Source organism: Myotis lucifugus, unplaced genomic scaffold (assembly GCF_000147115.1).
Source record: "Myotis lucifugus unplaced genomic scaffold, Myoluc2.0 scaffold_300, whole genome shotgun sequence".
NCBI classification, from domain to species: domain Eukaryota; kingdom Metazoa; phylum Chordata; class Mammalia; order Chiroptera; family Vespertilionidae; genus Myotis; species Myotis lucifugus.
Window position 1 is genome coordinate 705675 of NW_005871348.1, and position 24945 is coordinate 730619.

Consider the following 24945-nt stretch of genomic DNA (forward strand, 5'->3'; position numbering starts at 1 on the left):
AGACGGTCAAACCTCAGAGGGAAGGCAGGGGAGGGTGAGAGGGGAGGTAAGAGATCAACCAGAGGACTTGTATGCATGCATATAAGCATAACCAATGGACACAGACAGTAGGCGGGTGAAGGCATGTGCTGGGGGGTGGGCGTGGCCGGGGAGAGGTCAATGGGGGTGGGGGGGCAGAGGGAGGAGCATAAGTAATACTTTAAACAATAAAGAATTTAAATATTTAAAAAATCTTGGATTGTCAAAGCCTTTTATCTGACATTGAGTTAGTTTTATGTGCATGAATTATGAGAGGCACAACCCTGGGAAGAAGTAGACTGCTATTTCCTGGTTTTGTAGGCACGTATATGTTTGATGTTTTGTTGACATATTTTCTTTATTTTACTTTTTTATTGACATACATTAAAAGTGAGTGTTTCTGGGCCCAACCCGGACTGCCAAGGGGCTGGTACTATGCCAGGGTTCCCTGGATCTTTCTCTTTCCCATCATCCCAGGGAGCCCTTGGGTGGGGAAGGCAGGGAAGGCAGGGATAGAGGTTACAGCTCTGCCTGCAGGAAGGGGCTGCCCTTGGACGGCATGGAGGGTGCTCTGTAAAAGAAAGGCCAGAAGCGGGTGGGGGGAACAAAGTCTCCTTCTAATGTCAGGGTTTCCCCACCTTCACACTATTGACATTTTGAGCCAGAGGATTCTTTGTTCTGGGGGGCTATCCTGGGCTTTTTAGGATGTCTAGATCAGTGATTCCCAAAGTGGGCGCTACCGCCCCCTGGTGGGCGCTGCAGCGATCCAGGGGGGGCGGTGATGGCCACAGGTGCATTTGGGGGCATATATCTTTCTGTTTAATTGCTATTAAAATTTTAAAAAAATTAATTTCCAGGGGGCGCTGAGTAATATTTTTTTCTGGAAAGGGGGCGGAAGGCCAAATAAGTTTGGGAACCACTGGTCTAGATCATCTCTGGCTTCTGTCTACTACTATATGCCAGTAGCACTAGCCACCCCCTCAAAAACAAGCAAATAAAACAACCCCCATCGCAGTAAGTAGAAGCACCAGCTCTTCAGTGTGGCTGCAAGGCCTGTGCAGTGTAGGTTCTGCCCACCCTGCAGTCTCCTGGTGAGCAGCTGACTTCAGCCACAGTTGTGTGTTCTCCTCTTAACCACCCTGCCCCTGGGTCCTTCCTTGACCTTGCAGGCTAACTCAGAGTCCCTGATTTACATTACCTTGGTTCCTTGTGCCTTTCCTTCAGAAATTGCTAAATAGCCCTAGCTGGTTTGGCTCAGTGGATGGAGCGCTGGCCTTTGGACTGAAAGGTCTCAGGATCGATTCCGGTCAGGGCACATGCCCGGGTTGCGATCCCCTGTAGGGGGCATGCAGGAGGCAGCCAATCAGTGATTCTCTCTCATCATTGATGTTTCTATGTCTCTCTCCCTATCTCTTCCTCACTGATATCAATAAAAATATATTTTTTTTTTAAAAAAAATTGCTAAATAAAAGGTGTTCTCATGTAATTAATGGTCTCTTTGCTATATTGTGAGTATCATTGGAAGCTTGGTCCCTATCCTTACTCCCCCTTGTCAACAAGTACTTTTCTTTAGGGCCTCATCTCAATGTCCCATCCTCAGGGAGACCTTCCCTGAATGCCTCCATCCCCAGCCCTTACCCCCAGTCCAGGGTAGGCTCCTTTGGTGTACACTTGAGGACCTGGGTGCTGATCCTTCAGTGCACCTATCTTAGTGTGTAACTGTACTTTCAGTAATGTGTTTATTTGACTAAAATGTGATCACTGCACAGTTGGGTAGCTCACTTGGTTGAGCATTGTCCTGTGCACCAAAAAGGTGGCAGGTTCGATTCCAGTCAGGGCACATACCTAGGTTGTGGGTTCTATCCCAGGTTGGGACACATACGAGAGGCAACCGTTTGATGTTTCTCTCTCACATCGATGTTTCTCTCTCCCTTCCTCTCTCTCTAAAAAGTGATCACTGTCTATTTCACTACCTATCCTATATAATAAAAGGCTAATATACAAATTGAGTGAACGGCAGAATGACCGCCGCTATGACACGCACTGACCACCAGGGCGCAGATGCTCAATGCAGGAGCTGCTCCCTGGTGGTCAGCATAGCAGTGGTGGCGGGAGCCTCTCCCACCTCTGTGACAGCGCTAAGGATGTCCGATTGACAGCTTAGACAGGGAGTGGGCCTAAGCTGTCAGTCGGACATCCCCTGAGGGTTCCAGGACTGCGAGAGGGCGTAGGCTGGGCTGAGGGTGCCCCCCCCCCCAGTGCACAAATTTCGTGCACCAGGTCTCTAGTAAACTATAAGCTCCTTGAGGGCAGAAACAGCATCTTTTTTTTAAAATAAGCATCTTTTTGGGGGGCCACCCTGGTGCCCAGGCTGTGGAGGGGGGGAGGATAACAGCATAGGGACTGGGAGACTGGTACCCTAGCAGTACTGTCCACCACCCGTCCCTGAATGGTCCTGGAGAAAGACCCTCTTGGTGGAGCCCCTTCCTACCGCCTTCTCCCTGCTGGTTCTGTCACTCCGCTTTCTTTCCCAGGTTTGGTCGGAAGAACGTGCTGTTTGTGACCATGGCCATGCAGACAGGCTTCAGCTTCCTGCAGATCTTCTCCAGGAACTTTGAGATGTTTGCCGTGCTGTTTGTCCTTGTAGGCATGGGCCAGATCTCCAACTATGTGGCAGCATTTGTCCTGGGTATGGCCATCAAGTTGGAGTTGAGTACTTGATCCTGTGTTTCACCATCGTCTCACCACCCACTTTCTGGAGACATCCGTGATGTCCCTCAAGGGGAAGTGGTCTCTGGCAACACCAACCAGGGCTTTTTGGAGAACCCAGTTTGTAGGCAGGGAATCTGAGTCCACCAGGGAATCTGAGGCCCACCTAGCCTTGGGTCCCCAGCAGCATGTAGCCTACCTGCTGTATGCCAGTTCTCTTCTGGCCTCTGAGGAGTGGCTCCTTGGTTTTATTAGGACTTGATGGCTATTTCACTATACCCCACACCAGATCCTCCATCCAACAAAAAGGGCCTGCCACTGCCCAGGGCTGAGGTAGCTAAGGAAAGAAGGAAGTATGACAAGAGGAACAAAGGCCAAGGAAGAAATGGCCCCCAGCAAAACACTGGCAGTGAAGTTGACTAGCAAGAATGAATTGATAGGATCGGGCTTTAGTCATGTGACCTTTGGGTTTTAATTAAGAATTCACACTGCGGGACTTTTGCCTGTTCTCAATGAAAAGTTACCAGTCTCACTATTTGGAGGAATCTAACTCTAGCTTATTGGTCTCTCAGTTGTACTGTTGAAAGGATTATTTTTTTCTCTTCACACTTAACAGAATATTTTTTCCTTAAAGGATAGCAGTCAGCCTGTGCAGCCTTAGTAATGACTTCCCCTTTAATGGATTCTTCCTCCTGTGAGGGTTACATTTTGAGGCCTAATGTGGCATCTTTGGCATATGGCTTCAGGAAGTGATGACATTTTCATGAGAGAACTGTCACCGAGAGGCCACAATGAGGCACGCCCAGCAGATAGTCAGACCAGGCTGGGTTCAGAATCCCATCCCTCACGAGTGCTTAGAAACTTAGAAATAATTCTGGCGGCTTTCTTGTCTTTATGTTGACAAGAGAAGATGATACAAGAGAAGATTAATAAGGAAATAACCTAAATTAAAATGCTAACATGACTCCTCCCTTGCTTTGAACAGGAACAGAAATTCTTGGCAAGTCCATTCGTATTATATTCTCTACGTTAGGAGTGTGCATATTTTATGCAATTGGCTACATGCTGCTGCCACTGTTCGGTTACTTCATCAGAGACTGGCGGATGCTGCTGCTGGCGCTGACATTGCCGGGGCTGCTGTGCGCAGTGCTCTGGTGGTGAGTATGCCCAGGGTAAACACCCACAGGGGATCTTCCGTCTTCCATCTGGCCTTCACTAAGGGGCAGCAGCAACCCACAAATCCCTATTTGGGCGACAGGAAGTGTAAATTACAGTCAAATTTTGTTCTCAACCAAGTTGTTGGGGTTGCGGAGAGGGGCAGAATTGTCTCCCTTTTCAAAACTTCAGTTCTTGACCTCACAACCCTTTTGTGCTGATACATCCATATGGCAAAAGCCACTCTCCGGCCACACACAAAGGAGAGAACGCGGGTCAGCTTACCACTAAATCTCCCTAAACCTCCCACAGCGCTCAGGAAGTTGTGCTGTGAATGTCTTCATGGTTTTTTGTTGTTGTTTTTTTTGCTTTTGTTGCTGATGGAAAGGACAACTAGCACACTTTTAAAACATATACAAGATGCCATCAAGTGTGCTGATGTTGCTAAGGGTGTGAACATGCTCACAGAATTCCAATCACAGGGGACTGAAGAGGTCGGAAACTATTGTTGATTTGGATAAACGAAAAGCAGAAAGCCGTTACCTGCTGACAATATTTAGGAGACAGTGATATGTGAAAAGTGAAGATGCTGCACACCTACTTCCTGAAAGACACCCATGGAACTCGTGCTGAAAGTGACTCGATGAAGGCTAGTAGGGTGTGGTTCCAGCAATTCAAGAAGTGTTTATAGATTAAACAGTACATGTAAGAAAGGTTAAAACACAGACTCATTTAGGGATTTGGAATGGATTCATTCCATTTACATTATTTCTAGTGGGGGAAAATGATTCCGTTTTCCAACAAATCCCATCTCAAACAGCTTTCCAAAATGAATTAAGTTCAAGAACCAAGGTTCCACTGTATTTGTAAGTTACTTTAGAATGTTTTCTCCACACTCAGAAAAGCCAAAGACAACAAAATCCCAAGGCATCAGTGGACTTGTTCTCAGCCCTGTGCTGGGTTATTCAGAGTTCAGGGAGAAGAAGCAGCAGCATCTTCCCTGAGAGATGAGCATCTTCTCTGTGAGATGATGGGGTCCTCCCTGACCTCCAGGAAGTTATCCGACTACAGACTAGATGGCTAAGGCCCTGCTTCTGGCTGTGTGTTGCCACCAAGGCTTCATGACACAGGCACTGGGAGAAGAGGAAGAGCAATGGAAGCGAGAGTTCCCAGGGTGGCCACACAGAAGAAGCCAGGCTCCATATGAGCCTCTAACACAGAGGAGTTGGACAGGCAGAAGGGAGGCCATTCCTTACCAAGGGAGGGAACACAGCAGAGAGGCTGAGGCGGGAATCGCCCCTTGCAGGTGGGGATGTTGAGGGCACTGCCCCACATGTTGCGAACATTCCAGGGCATTTGGGGAAAGATACAGAGCTCAGCATGGGTCCTGGTCCTGACCCAAGGGCTGGGGCTACCTGCTGAGGTAGAAATTAAGATCCACATACTCTCAAAGCACCCAGATGCCTTAGTAAGTGTAGGTAGAGAGTCTGACAAGTCACTTGGGTGAATCAGGTAGAGATGAGGAAAAACTAGAGGCTAAGAGGCCAGTGTAGAAACTTCTGTGGATGCCAGGAACAAGCAGAGGAGCACAGGTGGGCAAGGAGCTGGGCTGGGCTGAGCTCACACACAAGCCAGGCTTCTGGAGCCCAACTTGCCTGGTCTCCTTAATGTCCAGCAGGTGGCACCACTGCTCCTCAGAAATGGAGATGGCCAGCCAGTGGAGGCATCCCATCATGGTGAGCAGGCCCCTCCAAATTTTGTGCACTCCAGTGTACTCAAAAGCTCACAGGTCAGGTCATTATTGGGTGTGGCATAGATGGTCTCTTTGCTTCTGACTTGGAAACACCAAATATTCCCCAAACCTAGCTCTGGTTCTGAGGCCCCATTTCCCACCTGGACCCCATTTTACATCTTGTCTGTTAAGCAGGAATGCCTCAGTGAGATTGCTTCTTGTACTTCAGGTTCATCCCCGAGTCCCCCCGATGGCTCATCTCCCAGGGACGATTTAAAGAGGCAGAGGTGATCATCCATAGGGCTGCCAAAATCAATGGGATTGTTGCACCCTCAGCCATCTTTGAACCAAGCGAGGTAAGCCCTGTATGGGAGCTGGTGGGAGGGTCTCCGTGCCATGGTTTGAGGGCAGCATTACAAAGGCCAGAAGCTCAGCCAAGTCAGTGTGGCTCAGTGGTTGCGTGTCGACCTATGAACCAGGAAGTCACAGTTCGATTCCTGGTCAGTGCACATGCCCAGATTGTGGGTTTAGTCCCCACTAGGAATTCTGCAGGAGGGAGCTGATCAGTGATTCTCGCTCATCATTAATCTTTCTCTCTCTCTCCCTTCCTCTCTGAAATCAATAAAAATATATTAAAAAGCCCTAGCAGGTTTGGCTCAGTGGATAGAGCATAGGCCTGCAGACTGAAGGGTCCAGGTTCGATTCCAGTCAAGGGCACATGCCTGGGTTATGGGCTCAATCCCCAGTAGGGGGCATGCAGAAGGCAGCCGATCAATGATTCCCTCTCATTGATGTTTCTATCTCTCTCCTCCCTTCCTCTCTGAAATCAATAAAAATACATTAAATAAAAATATATATATTAAAAAAAATACAAAAGACCAGAGGCTCTCCCTTCACACAGGAGCCCTGCCCTCTCCCTGCCTATGCCCCAGGTGCCCAGGCAGGCCCTATTAAATTTCAGAAGCTGAGCCCAGCCGGTGTGGCTCAGTGGTTGAGCATCGACTTATGAATCAGAAGGTCACGGTTTGATTCCTAGTCAGGCACATGCCTGGGTTGTGGGTTCAATCCCCAGTGTGCAGGAGGCAGCCAATCAATGATTCTCTCTCATCATTGATGTTTCTCTTTCTCCCTCTCCCTTCCTCTCTGAAACAATAAAAATGAAAAATTTCAGAAGCTGAGAAGAAGGTGCTAACTGCCTAAATCTCTTCACCTTTCTTGTGGAAATTAGGTTTTCATACTTTATACACTTCTTTTCTAGGCAATCATATAATCTTACCATTACTTTTAACCATAAGCACTCTTTATGAGTAAGGGGCTAAGTAGTCTTCAATCGTAAAAAAATAATACAGTTTGTAAAATATGAAGCAAACACAGTTTTGGAGTTAGAAGTGTTCAGTCTCCTCCCATGGTTAGTTGTTGCATGACCTTGGAGCCAGGTCCTTTTTGGTGTCGGACCCTTTCTTTGCCCCACCCCACCTCCCAGCAAACCCTGTTCTCATGCCGTGAGTAACCTCCTGGCCCTGCCTGATTCCTGGGTCTTGCTTCTTCCTATTCTCCCAGAGCTTCCACCCTCTGCAGCAGGCAGTTCTCTTCAGTCTCGTGACAGTGAGAAGAGGTCAGACGTTGTAGTTGCTGGCTGCTATAGTTCTGGAATGTGTGTCTGATCTGACAGGAAGATAGGGGACCAGCTGTGAGAACAGCCACCAGCACTCATGCTGAAGTGTGTGGAAGGCATGTTAGAGACACTCGGGCCTCAAAGATGCTGAGTGGGGGTTTGGGAAAGAGACCAGTTCTATGCAGCAGAGAAGCTGCTGCCACCCCCACCCCCCCTCCCCGCCAGCCCGGCCAGCCTCACAGCGAGTGGCGGCCCAACAGCCACTCCCTCCAGCACAGTTGGAAAGGGCTCCTCCGATGTGCAGAGGGCAGGGCAGGAGTGGGTGGCAGAGAGGGCTTTTCAGAGAAGCGGCTTTGGTGGCTTTTCAGTGAGGGGTCAGTTTGGGCGAACCCATAGTCCCACTGGCATCCTTGAGGAAATGAGGCTATTCAGGGGATCCATTAAGTCTAAAGTTGACCTTGTGTTGAACTGCTAACTCTGGGAAAACAAGCTCCAAAGCTGGGTTTGCTTAAGAAAGAAACATCAGTGTGTTTAGACGTGTGGTTTATGAATGTCCTTGGCTATGCTGAATTTCATAGGAAGTCACTCTGGGTGAAGCCGAGGTCAATTTTCCTGTTTTTCTATCTGAAATGTTTTTGTTTTTGGAAGTAGACCAGAGACTACATGGTATGAAGACTCAAAACATTAATTCTTCTAAAATAGCAGATCAATAAACTGCACAGCCAGTTTCTCTCTCTGACCCAGAGGGCAGGGATCCAGCCTTGGGGAGGAATGCTTAGAGGCCTGCCTGGAATGTGGCCACTGACTGGGGTGGTGCTGTGAGGGCGCCGCCACCGCCACCAGGGCTTGGGTCTGCCTTGGCCCTCGGGGACTGGCCACTTATTTTCCCTCCTCATTCTTGACACTAATGTGGTACTGACAAGGCCAGGGGAAGCCTTGTGCTGCCCAAGATGCAGTCACTATATCTACTCTTCTTTTTAAGAAAGAAACAAAACCCTCCCCAACTCGGAGAGGAAGATGCAGGGGTTTCAGGTATGCTGTTGGATCTCTGAATCTCCAGCCTTCTCTCCCTCCTATATTCTTTTTTTTTTTTTTTTGCAGTAAGGATCATATTTTATTCATTTTAAGTCTTTGGGGATTAATAGAGTGTCTGGCAGAACTTCATCACTGTAATAATATTTCCTCCTATATTCTTGTCATTTTGTCCCTGCAGCTACAAGACCTCAGTTCCCAGAAGCCGCAGTCCCACAGCATTCTGGATCTGCTCCGAACCCGGAACATCCGAATGGTCACCATCATGTCCATAATTCTGTGGTGCGTGAGACTGTTTGAGGCTTCCACGCGACGCCTTTGCAGTGGCTGTCATGCCTCTCTCATTGGCAAATGTGGTTTAGACCAAAACTGAAAGGCCATGTCATCAGAAAGTAAAAGGGATGTGTCTTGCCATCAAAGAATGAGCATGTCACAATTCTTTTTTTTTACATATTTCTTTTTTTTAAGATATTTTATTTTATTTTTTTGTTAATCCTCACCCAAGGATATTTCTCCATTGATTTTTTTTTAGAGAAAGTGGAAGGGAGAGGGAGAGACAGAGAGAGAAACATCGATGTGAGAGGGACACATCGATGGTTGCCTCCGACACGTGCCCCAACCAGGGCCAGGGCCAGGGATCAAGTCTGCAACCAAGGTACGTGCCCTTGACCAGAATTGGACCCGGGGCCCTTCATTCCGAGGGTCGACGCTCTATCCACTGAGCAAAACCGGCTCAGGCATGATTCTTGATGGAATCTCAGAAAAGGAAATGGAAACTTTTGTGGGGGGTTTAGGGGGAATTATAGGACCTTTGAGGATCCCTCCAGGTGGTGGGCGAATCCTTGCTCACTCTGGGTCCCAGTTTAGTTGTTCCTGTCCCTTGTGCCCCAGGCAGTGGCTAAGGAAGACAGGGCAGGCCTTCAGGAAGGCGCTAAGTGAAGACGCCATGCTCTTGCAGTCACAGAGGCTGCTGAGTACCTTCTGGGAGTCTGTGTGGAAGCAGGATCCCTCCTTCTGGGATGTTTGGAGAGTGTCCTGGAAGCAGGGCTCCTTACCAGTTCCTTCTGATGAGGCATTTCACCAAGTGTGTCAGGAAGGGAGTCGAGTTGGAGAGCATTTGCTCAGCCACAGACACTCAGGGTTAGAGGCACCACCTGATCCTGCTGGGTGAGGAAGGCAGACTTCACCTCAGTCTAAACTACGAGTCAGCCAGTCTTTGGGCAGCCAGCCATTTTGCTCCCTAGAGATGATGAGTCACCCATTTCCAAGAAATAGCCCAGGCTCCCTCAGGGCAGTGCCGCGCCCGGGATCGGCCTCAGACAGTGCCAGCATTCAGTGTGTGCCACAGACTTGCCAGTCGCCCCCACTGTTCACCTGGCACTCCTCCGGCTCTGGGTTTCCCAGGAACTCTTGCTCCTGCCCCTTTCCCTGGTTGCACCAGCTGTGGTTTCACCCCTGCAGATGAGCCCAGACTAACCTTAAAGGTCCAGTCTGACAGAATGTCCTGGGGACAGGGACACCGGGTGGGGGTGCGGCCTGCAGACGAGAGCCCACCTGGCCCCGCCATCAGCAGCTCCCTCTCCTCCCGGAGTAGGTGGTGTTGTGTTCACTGCCTCTGACCAGCCTCTTCCTGGCTGGTTGCCACAGGGGGTCTGCTCTGGCTCTTTCTCCAAATGCTTTACCGTGTTTGATCTTATCCTTCCAGTCGTCTCCCACCCCTCTCGCTGTCTGCTTCCTCTCACTCCCCAGCGCCTCTGTAGCTGCTGGGTTTGGGGAGGTTCAAGAGTCAGGAAGTTGGCTTAGTGAGAGCTTCAGCTTAGGGTTTCTACCGCCGACAGGCAGGTTGCAGATGGGTTTGTCTTTTCTTTTTTTTCTTTTTTCTTTGTTTCTTTCTTTTTTTTTTTTTTTTACCAAGTAAATCTGTCTGAATTGTATGTCTTTTTGCTGTGTGGGATCCTCTGAAAATGCACTGGGCCAGAGACTGGGTTCAATCTGCTGCCCTCCCCTAAGGGTCGTTGTGAATTTCCTGCATTAGTTGCACTTGGAAGGTCCTCTGTTGGAGGCCCCAGGTGGCTGCTGCTCCTCCAGCTTTCTTCTGTGCTCTGTTGCAGGATGACCATAGCAGTGGGCTATTTCGGGCTCTCCCTGGACACCCCTAACTTGCATGGCGACGCCTATGTGAACTGCTTCCTATCGGCAGTGGTGGAAGTCCCCGCGTACGTGCTGGCCTGGCTGCTGCTGCGGCACCTGCCCCGCCGCTACTCCATGGCCACCGCCCTCTTCCTGGGCGGCAGTGTCCTCCTCTTCGTGCAGCTGGTGCCCCCAGGTAGGGAGCGTGTGCGTCTGCCTCTGGGGTCTTCGCTGCGTCACTCAGCCTCTACCAGGCTGTCTCCCCCAACTCATGGAGGGAATAAAACAATGCCACTACCGCTCACCTGCATATCTGCATTCTTGGCCAAAAAATCAAGAGAAAGTGTCTCCTGAGACCCGACACTCCTCATGGCCTGGGCTTGTGTGGAGTGGGCAGAGCAACCAGGTGGGGCTAGTGGTTAGTTTTACTCTCGACTCAAGTTAGTATGTGCACATTTGTTTTTCTCTGTGGGGAAGCATGAGACTTGGTTGGAAGGCTTATAAGGAGGATAGTCCAAGAAAAGGGAAGTGTGTGGAAGGCCGCCTGCTCTGTTTATCAGAATTCTGACTTAGGGGAGTGTCGAAGGCGGCACCCCTAATTATTCCTTGACATTTCCAAACAAGTCTGTGCATGTGCAGACCCCTGGGTGTTTACTGGAATCCTTATGCTTAACCCCTGAATGCCCTTGCCTAGAAGACAATGCAAACACATGTGTCCTCCCAAGATTACTCACCCTATTGATTGTATCTGAAGATAAAAACTCTAATAAAAGTTTTTATTAGGCAGGCAATTGAGGCTGCCTGGTTGCTATAGCCGGGCCGTCCCTTAGCCTTTCTTTCACAGCAAACGTTGTGCAGGAGTAATCCATTCATCTGTCACTCAGGGTCTGCTGGCCAGCCCCATCATTTCTCTGCAGAGTAAGGGGGAGGAAAGACAGCCATCCCCATTACTCTTTAACCTGGCCCTTAGTCATTTATTTATCCAACAAGTAGATAGGGGCACTGTGCTGGGGCAGGGATGCAGGAGAAAACAACTTGGGCAGAGCCCAGGCCCTCCTGCAGCTCACACTCTAGTTGAGAAAACAGGCAAACAAGTAAATAAAGGCTTAATATAGTGCAGACTGTGTTACCTTTATAATAACAAGCAAGGACTGTGGAGAGCTAGTTTATACAGAGTGGTCACAGACAGTTGAAAGAAACATAGATGAAGTGATGGAGAAAGCCATGAAAAATTCTAGGAACGGAGCATTGCAGGCTGAAGAAACAGCAGAGGCATAGACCCTGAGGAGGAACCAAGCCTGGCATGTTTGAGGAGAGAGGAAGAGCTGGAAAAAGACAGAGAGGGAAAAAGGAGGGGCCAGATCATAGGCCGTTAGCAGGGTCTGATTCTTAAAACCTCTTGGTATCCCGCAGATGGAGGAGACAGCCCTTTTCAAAGAACAGTTCATGAACTCCCTGTGGTACCTAGAGTGTCAGAGTACCCAGGGATTTGGAGGCCTCTGGGGATCGTTTGTGGGACCCCGGGGCTGGCAGCACTGCACAGGGACAGCCCCGACTGTGACATGGCAGGGGAGCCCAGGAGTGCGTGTACAGGTTTGCCCAAGCTCAGGGCGACCCACAGGCCACTCACAGCGTCTCCTCATTGGCACAGCGAGCAGGATAGATGGGAGGGTCCTTTCTGAGGGTGTGTGGGTCTGAGAATTGTTGAGGTCTGAGTAGGATGAAAGCATGAAATGGGTTAGACGTGAGCTTCCCATTCACCCAGAAGCCAGTGGTTATACTTCCACAGCGCCTGCAGCATGAGGTTCTGGACACAGCTGACCCCTCGACAGGTGCGTGTTTGATGACTTCTGGCCTGGAAAGCAAGTTTGTTCGGAATGTTGAGGGGCTCATTCTCGTCGTCTTCACACCGAGGGGAAGGGCAGGCACTCACACAGCTGCAGGTCCAGCTTCCTCTCCGTAGTAACAGTTTGGAGGGATCTCTTGGCTGTAGCCCCTCATCCCACAATAGGAAGATATAGAAACTGCCAGCCCCACAGAAAAGGGAGAAAGTATGTTTGTTTCAGACAACAAACAAACAAAACAACAAAACCTGGAACTCTCAACAGCAGTGTACCTTGGGTTGGTGCCTTCTCCTACCTTCTTCCCTTTGTCTCCCCAGACTTGTATTATTTGTCCACCATCCTGGTGATGGTGGGCAAGTTTGGAGTCACTGCTGCCTTTTCCATGGTCTACGTGTACACAGCCGAGCTGTACCCCACAGTGGTCAGAAATATGGGCGTGGGAATCAGCTCCATGGCGTCCCGCCTGGGCAGCATCCTGTCTCCCTACTTCATTTACCTTGGTAAGTCCCCTGGGCCGAGGGCACACGGGAGCGATGGGGCAGAAGCACTGGTGAGCTGGAATGCGAGCTGAAGATGGCTTGCTAAGGGAAAACACACAGCAAATGGGACCCATCTAATCCTGGATCTGTGCCTGGAGAAGGTTCCTGTCCAGGTGCGTGTGCTGTGGAGAGGCACTGGCTTATAGCTAAGCCTGAAATTGCTGAGAAAAGTAGGGAATTTTGTTCCTGTTTTAGCTTCCCATCAGAAAACAGAATCCCCCTATCCTAAGAAACTACAGAGTGGCTTAGGGAGCCAGTATGCTTAATTGGAGAATCTCTTCTTGGAATCAGAATTTAAAGGAACAGGAGAGGGAAAGATGTCCATTCAAGAGGGCTGATGAACTGAGAATGTGTGCAGGTTGGAGCATGTGACACGGTGGTTGAATTCTGTATGAAGATGCGCCTCGTGCCATTTTCTGTAGCAGGGCACCATTCGTCTCTTCCTCAAAATCATTTTCTCTTGGCAGCTGCTTTCCCCTGAGCATCCCTGCTGGCACATCTTTGGGGAGGGGTGCGCCCACCTTGAGAGTACCCATTACGCTAGGTGAACATGCTCCATAGATCTGACAAGCAGAAACATCTTGCTTGACCTGTAGGCAAATTGGATGGGTTGTAACACATCTGGAAAGGTGGAGGAGCTATTCCTGTCCCTGGACGAGTATCTTGCATTTTTTGGAAACCCAGCATTTAGAAATAGGAATCGTAGTCATCATGGCTCCCCTCCCCTGCACCATGAGGCACTCCTGGACCTCTGGGCATGCCAGTGCCAACTCTGAGTTTGAGACCTGTCTAGGTGCCAGACCCCATTCTGGCAGCTCAGACTACGGCTGAGGGGGCAGGCGATCCCCATTAGAGCTCAAAGGGATAGAGGGGACCAAGTCTAACTGCACCCTGGCTTGGGGCTCTGTCTGCTTTGCCCTAGGTGCCTACGACCGCTTCCTACCCTACATTCTCATGGGAAGTCTGACCATCCTGACAGCCATCCTCACCTTGTTCCTCCCAGAGAGCTTCGGCATCCCCCTCCCAGACACCATTGACCAGATGCTAAGAGTGAAAGGGTAAGGAGGCCTCCTTCTTCACCACGTTGGCACACTGGGCCTGGGCCTGGCAGAGAGTTCCCCGGAAAGTCTCACCAGCGCCATGGACTGGTTTAGAGGGTTAGAAATGGCAAGGAGATTACATTCCGTCCTCTGTGGCCTGACAAGATCACCATGTCACCATGTCCATCTCCACAGCAACAGCAGCTCTGGGATAGTACAGAGACTAGGAGAACCTTGCAGAATCGGCTGTACAATTTCTTTTTTCCCCTTTAGCAAGATATCCTCAGTTCTAGGTTTGTTTTGTTTATTTGTTTTGAGACTGATGGACATCTTTTTAAGATTTGTTATTAACATTTGTTTTGCTTGTTTTGATAGAATAAAATACAGGCAAACTCCAAGCCACACAAGGATGTTAAAAGATGATGAAGAAAGCCCCACAGTCCTTAAAAGCACAGCCTTCTAACAACCTCTAGTGAGTGAGAAAGTGAAGAGGAAAGACTGGTCTTGTCAGAAACTGTGTAGACGCTGAGTCCTTCAGCGACAGGGTCTTTGCTGTTCATTCCATTGACCCTTTGTCTGACATGCTCGCGGATGGGCACCTGGGCTCAGAGGCTGCGTGTGGTCCTAGGGCGCCACCTTCCCTCCAGCGACACCGTGGCTGCTGACAGACAACTTCAGAGAAGTCCTAACATGATGGACGGAGCACTTCCTAAGAAGTGAACTAGAACCACTGGGATTTGGAAGAATATAAGAGGCATCTGCTAAATTTACATTTTAATTTCAGACTTCCTGAAAAGGCCTCCTAATAAAACTGGAGGTCTAAATCCCACCCTCTAAATATTTTCTTCGATTCCCTCTAATGGTGCACTTTAGAGGGAAAAAGATCATTTCAGCCCTGGCTGGTGTTATTCAGTGGTTAGAGCATCAGCCCACGTACCGAAGGGTCCTGGGTTCCATTCCTGGTCAAGGGCACGTACCTGGGTTGCAGATTCAATCCCCAGCCCTGGTCGGGTTACTTGAGGGAGGCAACCAGTCCATGTGTCTCTCTCACATCGATGTTTCTCCCTCTCCTTCTCTCCCTTTCACTCTCTAAAAATAAATGGAAAAAATATCTCGGTTGAGGATTAACAACAACAACAAAAGGAAATCATTTTACAGGGAGTTGGATTTCTCACACTTTCTCAGTTACAAAGGTTATTAACTGGGATTATTGCTTCCTGAGGGCAAGAGAGCTGGGTGTGGGGAAATTACAGGTAATTAACATGAGGGGATGTAGAGGTAAAGAACACAGGCAAGGCATGAACCTGAGCTCTTGGGCCACTCAGTGTGATTACTGGGCAGACTTGTTTACATCTGATCAAACACGGGGCTGGTCCAGGCCCATAATAGACACATCTTGGAACCCACTATTGTTTTCATGCCATATGAGTCAAACCTCCTACCTGTTATGATGTCCATGTATGAAGGAGGTGTATCAGTGAGAAAGAGAAATGAGCAAACTTGTCTCTTCTCTTAAAACCATAATATGGGTTTTGTTTGTGTGTTGTTATGTCTTTTTCTCATTACGTTATTTGCTCTTCAGAAAAGACTTAGGAAAGACTGGTTCCTTAGCCTCTTGGTTTGTGTTTTTTTTTTTCAACCCAGAATCACTCTGGCAAAGGTCTGCAGTTGCCACTTGTGCAAGGCCTTCCCACTAGCACTCCTGAGTGTCGTACGGATGTCATTGTGGGGGTTCCTTTTGTGATGCCAAATCATGGGGGAAATTACAAAGAAGAAAGTTCAGTCGTGTTCACAGTCTTTCAGCGCTGCTCACTTCAGTCATATGACATTGGGAGAGATTTTGTGTTCCATGTAATTGTCCTCTCTTTTCTGATTGTTACTGTGGTATTCCTGCAGTATATGCTTCACCTGGTTAAAAAACAACATTTTTGGGAAAGCTACTGACGTGCCTTGGAAAATGAAGATGTTTTAATAAATAAAATAATTTTTTTAAGTAACAGCAACTCTCCACAACCTTTATTTCCACAATTTGGTGAGCCATGCCACACCACTGCCTGACTTTTCTGTGTCACCTTGGCCTAATTCTCGCAGTGGTTTGTGATGAGCCTCTAGAGCCGAGATTTAATCCCTGTGTGCTAGAAACCTTCCCTCTACTGACTGTGCACTGAGCCAGCCGTCTTACACCGGTGCCTTAGCCTGGCTTCCCCTAAAAGCAGAGCCCAAGCCCGGCCAGTGTGCTCAGTGGTTGAGCGTCAACCTAAGAACCAGGAGGTCACAGTTTGATGGCTGTCAGGTGTGTGTGTGTGTGTGCGCGCGCGCGCACACACACACACACACACACACACACAATGTGTCACAGGGCAATCTGTGCTAGAGCATGTAGGGAGCTCCAGTGTGGGATAGAGAACTAAAAAAGCATGATGCATAACCAAACAAGCAGCCTCAGACTCAGGTGGGATGGAAGGAAGCTCGTCTTCCCTAACACTGTTGGCTCCTCCACTCTCCTCAGACCTGGTCCTGTGCTGGGTTCCGGATGAACTGACTACACAGTGGCTCCAGGATATGAATTACGGTCCCGCCTGCCCTTTCTCCTGTTGCATGAGTGAAGAGTTTCTGGGTTTTCTTTCTTATCCTCAGTGTCACTGATTCCAGTTATTTGTGGCCCCCTGGGAGCAAAAATCATACTGACGGAAAGGTTCAAGGCGGTGGTGCGCAGGCAGGCTAAATAGCAACCCTAGACGGTGAATAAAGAAAAGGAATTTATTTAAAGAAAAGGGGATGGGGATATCCAAAGGGAAGGGCTACGTAGCACCGAGCCAAAGAGTGTTGGGTGAATGGTGGCAGCCCCTAAGAGCTGGAGTCTGTTCCTTATATGCAGCCACTGGCCGGGAGCTTTTGTCGTCAGTGAGGTTTGGGGGCTTGGTTGGTGGGCTTGGGCAGCGGGGTTGGGTCAACAGGAAGGTGGATGTGGGACTGGGTGCATGATTGGGTGCTTCTTGGCAGTTTTAGTTCCTGATGTGTTTGATTCCTGGTGCCTAGCATTTCCTGTCCAACGAGTCTTCCTGGTGTTTGTTCTCCTATGCCCAGTAGACAAAATGGCCGTTAAGAATTATATTGCTTGTAAGTCTGAACAATTACCTGAATGCTCAGAGCTCTGACCATGGGAACAATAGCCCAAGTCACTACTCCCTGGGCAGAGACAAGTGTCAGGAAATCCAAGGCCTTTGTCCTGGCCTCCTGGGCTCTTGTGTGTGTTTTTTCTATCAGAGCCATGGCTTTGGGATGACTGACCAAGTTATCCTGATCAGGGATCTCCTCTCAGGAAGAGAGGTGTGCACCACCTGTAATCACAGGAATGGTTGGTGAGTAATGTGCTCCGTTAATACCTGTAAGAATTAGAGGCCAGGATACCCATAGAACAATAAGGATAAAGCAAAGGAGGGGGAGGGACAATTCATACTAAAAAAATAAATGTGTAACGAAGGGTTTACCCCATAATCTTTTCCTGTTGTTAGGAACTACTTTCTGTCTCCATCAGAGCTCCCTGAACATTCTCATGAATGCCAGAAGGGCTATGTTTGCCAGAGAGAATTATCCCGCTTAACACCTCGTCTACGTGATGGTGAATGAGTTGGGCAGAGGGCCCTGTTGTTAGGTGGTAAGCAGCACCACTAATCTTCCCCTGGGTGATTCATTCAAGTCCTTTTCCCAAAGTGCTTTTAGACTCTAAGATACAGAGTCTGGATGCAGTACAGACAGCTTAGCAATTCCTTATGTTGTACGCCATTGCTATAGCAAAAGGCACTTTGGAAAATACACCTACTTTCTCATTTGATCTTCATAAAACTCCAATGACATTGGTAGAGGATGCCCAGGATGCCTGAATCAGAGGCTTTGTTAGGGGCAGACATAGGCTATTGGGGACTAGCTATTAGTTATAAAAAATATGAATAATGCTCTGTTAACCGTGATTGTTTTGTTCTGATTAAAGAAAGCACACTCTAACCTGGCTGGGAGTTGTACCACGCGCCCCTCCCCTTGTCCCCCCCCCCGCAAAAAAAAACACACACACACACACACACACACACACACACACCGGGGGAGTCAACCTTGGAATGTGGTCCATTATCTTGGTAAGATTAACAACCTTGTTGCCCAAACAATGGAGTCCTCACCACCCCAAGCCCACATTGCCTGCAATCTAACCATTATACCCATTTTTATTCCTTTTGCCTACTTCCCCATGTAATCTTTGTCCTTCTACCCAATATAAGCAGCTGGTTTATGGCAGAGCAGACTTTCCTGGATGACCTGCTTCTCTCCCATGCTGCTGGCATTATTGGAATAAATGCTCATACATAATTCAATCCTGTTTCTGTTTAATTGGCTCAAGTAGTGACAGGCAGCCTGGACCCATTTGTTGTCGGTTTCATTTACATCCCTCCTGATAAGAGAAATACACACAAAAACTCTATTGCGGTATCATTTTTACCTTTGTGTTCTCCTCTCTCTATAAATGCAAAGGAAAATGTATATAATAATATTTTTCTAATATTAATAGTAATAATTTTTAGATGGTAAGATTTGGGAGAGCTTTATAGCATATATGGTACTTTCTATATTGCTTGAATTCCATATAAAGAGAATGCATAAGTTTTGTAGTGGTTTTTAATTTAAAAAATAAAACTGGGAGTAAATATCCAAGATGAAGACAAGGATGAATTCGTTTCTTCTGTGTACTTTTCACTATTTTTAAAAACTCCTCCAAAACTTCACATATTTTTATTTTTGTTTATCCTCACCCACGAATATTTTTTCCACTGATTTTTAAAGAGTGGAAGGGAGCTGAGGGAGGGAAGGAGAGAGAGAGAGAAACATCGATATGAGAGAGACACAGATTGGTTTACTCCTGCACTCGCCCTGCCCAGAGCCAGGGATCAAACCTGCAACCCAGGCACCTGCCCTTGACCGCGAGGGCTGACGCTGTAACCACTGAGACACAAGGGCCAGGGCTTCACATACTTTTTATGTAGTTCATTCAGGTCCTGATATGACACACCTCCAGTTTCATATTTCTCCTTGATCCTGCTGCCTCCATCCATACATTGCCCTCCTTTGTCTCTGATTATCCCAATTCTACCCATGCTCAAGGCTCACCTCAAGCACATGCTCTTTCTGGGAGGCGCTATGCCTTATTGGCAAAGTGCCCCCACCAGGAGCAGGTATGTGGTCCAAGCGGTCTAACAGTCGGCTTCTCCACTGACTAGCTCAAAAAGTTGGACAAATCACACACTTTCCTCACATGTAAAATAGATGAACTACCTCACTGGTTTGTTATAGGGATTACTAGAAGCCCGGTGCACAAAATTCCTGAACTGGGCGGGGGGGGGTTGTCCCTCAGCCCAGCATGCACCCTCTCACAGTCCGGGACCCCTTGGGGGATGTCCACCTGCCGGCATCCCTCTCACAATCTGGGACCACCTGCTCACTGCTCCTTAGCACTGCTGTGGAGGTAGGAGAGGCTCCTGCCACTGCCCCTGCGCTTTCTAGCTGTTTGCCCCTCTGTGGGAACTCCTGCGTTGAGTGCCCCCTGGTGGTCAGTGCGCATCATAGAGACTGGTCTAGTAGTTGTTCCACTATAATGGTTGCTTAGATTTTTATTATATAGATAGATATTAGATCATGCATGTAAAGTGCTTAGCAGTACTAAATTTGTATTAACAATAATAATATTGCTATTCCTCCAGACTTCCTAATGTAATTATTGACTATACAAATAATTAGTCCTTATCATGGTCTGTTTGGTTCCAGAAGGAAATTATAACTACCTTTGGGAGAAAGCACAGGTTTCCTATCCCTAAGGCACTTAAGTAGCACATTCATTTTACATTTGATTGTCTGTTATTAACACTTTAACAAATATGTTTACTCATTCATCCTTCAGTGAGACAGAGCCCTCAGGGAAACATACCTCGTGATGCCCACACCTACTCCTTTCTGTTTTCTAGTGCAAGGAAACCAATGGTTTCTGGGCTTCCTGGCCACCTACTAACAAAGCATGTAAGCTCACCTATGCTGTGAGATGGGTGCGGGTTGTCTGGGGGTCCGAGATTCGTGCAGGAAATGTTTGACCTACAAGAGAGCCCAGAGTTCGAATAGCAGGTAGTAGTTATGATTTTGTTCAACCCGCTGCACTAGGATGAACCAATGTTGGACCTGAACAGCTCTGCTCTCTCCCGGATGATTCGCTCAGACAGGCTGCTCGTGACTGCAATCTCCGTGACAGGGTCGGCCCATGCCACCCAGCTCTCCAAGGGCATCTTGCTCAGGGAGACAGGCGTCAGAGCAAGAGTGCCTTTTGGAGTATTAGCTTCTTTTTCTCGGGGACTAACAGAAATTTCCATTGGTGTTGCCAAATATGTAACTGCTTTTCTTCAGGAACATTTATTAAAAAAAACTACTACTCCTTTTTCCCAGAAAACCAGAGCCCCCAAAGCACAATGATTTACCTTCAGTTGTTCAAGAACAACTGCTCACTCCCTTTCTATTTTTTGCCTTTTGCCTCCTCCTCAAGGAAGTTAAAGGATACTTTTGCTACTGGTAAGTCATATTTTTCTAGAGGCAATAGTTCTAGTATTGAGTTCTAAACTGAAGTTGGGAAATTATCCATGCAACAAGCATTTCCCAAAGACCAGACACTAGCTTACACTGAAGACAGAGTTGATAGTTTCATAGCAAAGCACAAACATATCTTATGACTGGGAACGTGGATATGGAGGTTCCCTGCCCACCTGAAGCATCACCAGACACGTGCAGAATCAAAGCCCTCCAAAACTTGGGTCTTTTCCAATGTTCTCCAGCTTAATAAAGGGCATCCTTGTCACTTTGGGTCCCCCTAGAGCAGTGGTTCTCAACCTTCCTAATGCCGCGACCCTTTAATGCAGTTCCTCATGTTGTGGTGACCCCAACCATAAAATTATTTTCGTGGCTACTTCATAACTGTAATTTTGCTACTGTTATGAATCGTAATGTAAATATCTGATATGCAGGATGTATTTTCATTGTTACAAATTGAACATAATCAAAGCATAGTGATTAATCACAAAAACAATATGTAATTATATATGTGTTTTCTGATGGTCTTAGGCAACCCCTGTGAAAGGGTCGTTCGACCCCCAAAGGGGTCTCGACCCACAGGTTGAGAACCGCTGCCCTAGAGCAGTTCTGAGAAAGTGTTGGCCATATTGATGGGACCCGCAGGGTAGAGACTGCCTTGCCTATTGGAGGAGTCCCACCTTGGGCAGAAATGACCTGGCTCTGATACCCCCATTGTGCTCATTCATTGGCTGGGAGCAGCCAGAATGTGTGGCCTTGTGTGAACACTGCAGCGAATGGGAAGGCATCTAGGATAGTTTTCTGTATTTGACTGATTGTGTGACTGTCTGGCTACCTCACTAAGGTGTTTCCTGAGGGCAGAGACCATGTCTATTTTTGCTCATTATGGAATCATAGCAGTGGCTAACCATAGAGAGTGGCTGCATTTTGTAGTTGTCACAAAATATTGGTTGAATAAATGAAGTATGTAAAGGGTTATTTGACTTTTTCCCCCCTTTTTATTTGAATCACACACCAGGTGTTTTCTAATAAGCAAATTCTATCTTTCTTTGCATTTATATTGTTCTCTAGCTGTATTGCCTGATCATCTCTTCTTGCCCCCCAGCCCCAATGCTTTGAAGGCTGGCCTTGGCCTTGGAATTTTGAGTCTTCGTTAATGACCATTGCAGCCTGGATAAAGTGCTTGTTCCATAACTTGCTATTTGCACAAGATTTTATTTTAGAGCAGTGATGGCGAACCTTTTGAGCTCGGCGTGTCAGCATTTTGAAAAACCCTAACTTAACTCTGGTGCCGTGTCACATATAGAAATTTTTTGATATTTGCAACCATAGTAAAACAAAGACTTATATTTTTGATATTTATTTTATATATTTAAATGCCATTTAACAAAGAAAAATCAACCAAAAAAAATGAGTTCGCATGTCACCTCTGACATGCGTGTCATAGGTTTGCCATCACTGTTCTAGAGTTAGAAGGTGAGGGGTGGTAGGAAGGAAAAGAAAGTAAATTTCCCCCTAAGAGTTGGGGTGCAAAGTTGCTCTTTGAAAGTTCAATTATATATCAAGTCAATCAGCAAAGATATACAAACAAAATGCTTCCATAAAGAGGAACAAGGACTCCAGGAGCCTAACGGCACTGTTACACTTGATCAGGCCTTGCTCTATCTAAAATAAGAAATGTGTCCACCTGAGGAGGGGCAGCCCACATAGCATAATAAAGACAGGAGGCAACACGGATGGAGTGTCCAGTGGGCATCACCCCAGAAGGGCTGCCAGGCAGCGGGAATGGGTGAGCAGTCCTCCCAGCAGGTTGTGTGGCCTTTGGTGTGGAGGAAAACGCACCAGGCTGCCCAGGTCTGAGATCATTAAACACTGAGGTCAGATTCTGACTCTGATTTCAATTTGCCAAGCTACCTTCTTACAATTGGGCCACAAAGTGCACAGTTCCCAGTAGAGAGAGCATGCACCAGGCAACAGCAAGAGTCCAATGTTCCTGAGAGTTCTGCTCCTAACAGGAATGGGTAAGCTCCCGGTTTTGGAATCAGATGCCTTTATTTGAACCCTAACACTATCACTTATATACACACTAACTGGGAATTTCCTTCAGCTTTTTCCTCCCAACTGAAAAAAAACATCAGAATACACCACATAATTATAGGGAGAGTTAAATAAAGCAATGTATGCAATGCACCTCGCATAGAGGCTAGCAAACAGATGAAGTCAGTAAGTTGGCATTCTAATTTATATAATGTTGACTTTAATCAAAGCTGGAACACTAAAAAGATGAAAAATTTATGTATATATATATTTTTTATTGATTTCAGAGAGGAAGGGAGAGGGAAAGATTAAAAAAAAATCGATGATGAGAATGATTTATCAGCTGCCTCCTGCATGCCCCCTACTGGGGATCGAGCCCACAACCCTGGTGGCTGGGCAAAAAAAAAAGATGAAAAAAATTCTTTTAAATATATTTTATGGATTTCAGAGAGGAAGGGAGAGGGACAGAGAGAATCATTGATTGGCTGCCTCCTGCACACCCGCTACTGGGAATTGAGCCGGCAACCCGGGCATGTGCTCCTGACCAGAATCGAACCTGGGACCCTTCAGTCCGCAGGCCGATGCTCTATCCACTGAGCCAAACCAGCTAGGGCAAAGATAAAAATTTTGATCCCACAAGGCTGAGGACCAAATCTGGACCTCGGGAAATCACCAAGGTGATAGACTGCAGACTAGCCCTCACATCCTGCTACCTCTGCTCTCCTGGGCAACATCTATAACAGGCAGCCAGGATTTGGCTTCACCTTCTTGTTCCTCATCTCCCAGACATACTTTTTATGCAGAAGTAGAGTTAGCTCTACTTTGCTTAGCTCTACTTTGCTCTCCTGAAGTCAAGAATGATTGTTCTATAACAAGGAAGAGGCTCCAGGACTTGTCTGGATTTATTTTTTTTTCCTTTTTACTTCATACTAAAGAGCAATAGCATCTTCTTCTAGAGAGGAAACATGGGCTTCTGTTTTTCTAAGGCCAGCAGCTGGCCTGCCCCTCTTCCCCACCTGCTCTTGAGGAAAATACTGCAAGGACACAGGGAAAACCACAATGTCAGCCACAGATCAAAGCCGCCATCATGCAGGGAACGTACAGGAATTACAAACAGGCAAACCAAAGTGACTCTGGCAGACTAAGCTCTTTTTGTTTTTCTGTTGCAGGTATCAGATTGCTCTGTGACAAACACACATGCAAATTGTTTGGAGTATGGAGTCTTGTCAATGTTTTCCAAGTGGAAATACTTACAAAAAGTATTTTCAGATCTCAAAAGTGGGTGCTGGATAGAGCTGCGGGGACTCCCTCTGACTTTGATTGGAGCAGCGCTCTACGCTAATAAAAACCTGGCCCAGTGGCTGATTGTCAGGCGAAGTGCCAGGTGCCTCCTATAAAGGCTGCAGTGTCCTCAGTCCTTCCTAGTCAACAGAACACAGTCCAAACTTTGAAGAAAACTTTCTTTCCTATTATCACAGAGACCTCCAACTTATCAGACCATTAGAATATGTCCATCAAGCACCCAGAAAAACAATGACTTGGTCACTGCCCTCAAAGAACCACCTAGAGCCTAAGATAAAATACCCAGTATTTTCTCCATTATATGGTTCATTAAATTCCTATGACCTAGTGGTGGTGTAGGAGGCGGGAAGGGCACCAGGTGTCTGACTGGTGGGGTTCAGCAACCTCGGTACTTGGGTTCTGGCTAGGGAAGAATTCAGAGCAAGACCCAGACTGTAAGAGAAGATTTATTGGGTCCATTACAGAGGTAGAAAAGGTAATTCCTAGAAGAAATGGCCTTAGGAAATGAATTATGGAGGTCAAGGAAGGACCCTTGGAACTTGGGAGTTGGGAAGCTAATGGTAACATGGAGGGGGAGGGACAGACGGAGGAGGAAGAAGAGAAGGGGAGGTAAGGGCAGGGCAGGGGGAGTGCTCCCCAGAGGGAAGAGCAGCACTGGGTCCTCCTTCCTAAGGCTTTTAAGGCTGGAGATTTTAGGGGCAGCACCAGGGAAAGATCTTAATAGAATATCCAGTAGCTTTCCAGGTGTGTCCATTCAGGGTCTGGTCTCCACTGATTGATTGGCTGGCAGGTGGAGAGTGGGGGGAGGGGGTCCTTCTGTTGCTTATCTGGGCCTGGAGCTGAAATACAACTTGAGGGCTAGATGTTATCCCTGGGGAGGAAAGCACTGGGGGTCCAAATCTCATGACCAGTGATGTGCTAGGGGAGGAAGTCACCTAGCCTTCCCCCACCTTACAATTGTCCTTTGCTGGACACCTGGGGCGTCCCACCAGGTGACTTTCTGTACCTGGCCCATCGTCCTTGCTCTGCTCAAGTCTGTCTTACTGCCTACAATTGCGGTAGGGATAGTTATTACCCCCATCCTATAGGGAAGGAAACTAAGGCCAAGGGAGTATTTCCGAAATCACAGAGCCGGCAAGTGACAGAGCCAAGAGGTTGAACCCTGGAGTCTCTAAAC

The 24945-nt window shown here is 47.7% G+C and overlaps 1 protein-coding gene across 3 annotated transcripts in view; it reads left to right on the forward strand.

Annotated features, from left to right (window-relative positions):
- LOC102429735 (solute carrier family 22 member 5) overlaps window positions 1-14643 on the forward strand; it is an 85960-nt gene extending 71317 nt beyond the window's left edge. Inside the window, exons 3-10 of one of the 3 annotated variants that reach the window (XM_006100148.3) lie at window positions 2553-2707; window positions 3713-3884; window positions 5844-5970; window positions 8443-8543; window positions 10373-10587; window positions 12553-12735; window positions 13697-13832; window positions 14190-14643. In XM_006100148.3, coding sequence (XP_006100210.1) covers window positions 2553-2707; window positions 3713-3884; window positions 5844-5970; window positions 8443-8543; window positions 10373-10587; window positions 12553-12735; window positions 13697-13832; window positions 14190-14277 — 1177 coding nt within the window. In that variant the 3' untranslated portion in view covers window positions 14278-14643. Of the gene's footprint in view, window positions 1-2552; window positions 2727-3712; window positions 3885-5843; window positions 5971-8442; window positions 8544-10372; window positions 10588-12552; window positions 12736-13696; window positions 13833-14189 lie in introns of all 3 variants that reach the window. The other 2 variants (XM_023763784.1, XM_023763786.1) reach the window with 2 other exon arrangements.
- The last annotated feature ends 10302 nt before the right edge of the window (window positions 14644-24945 follow it).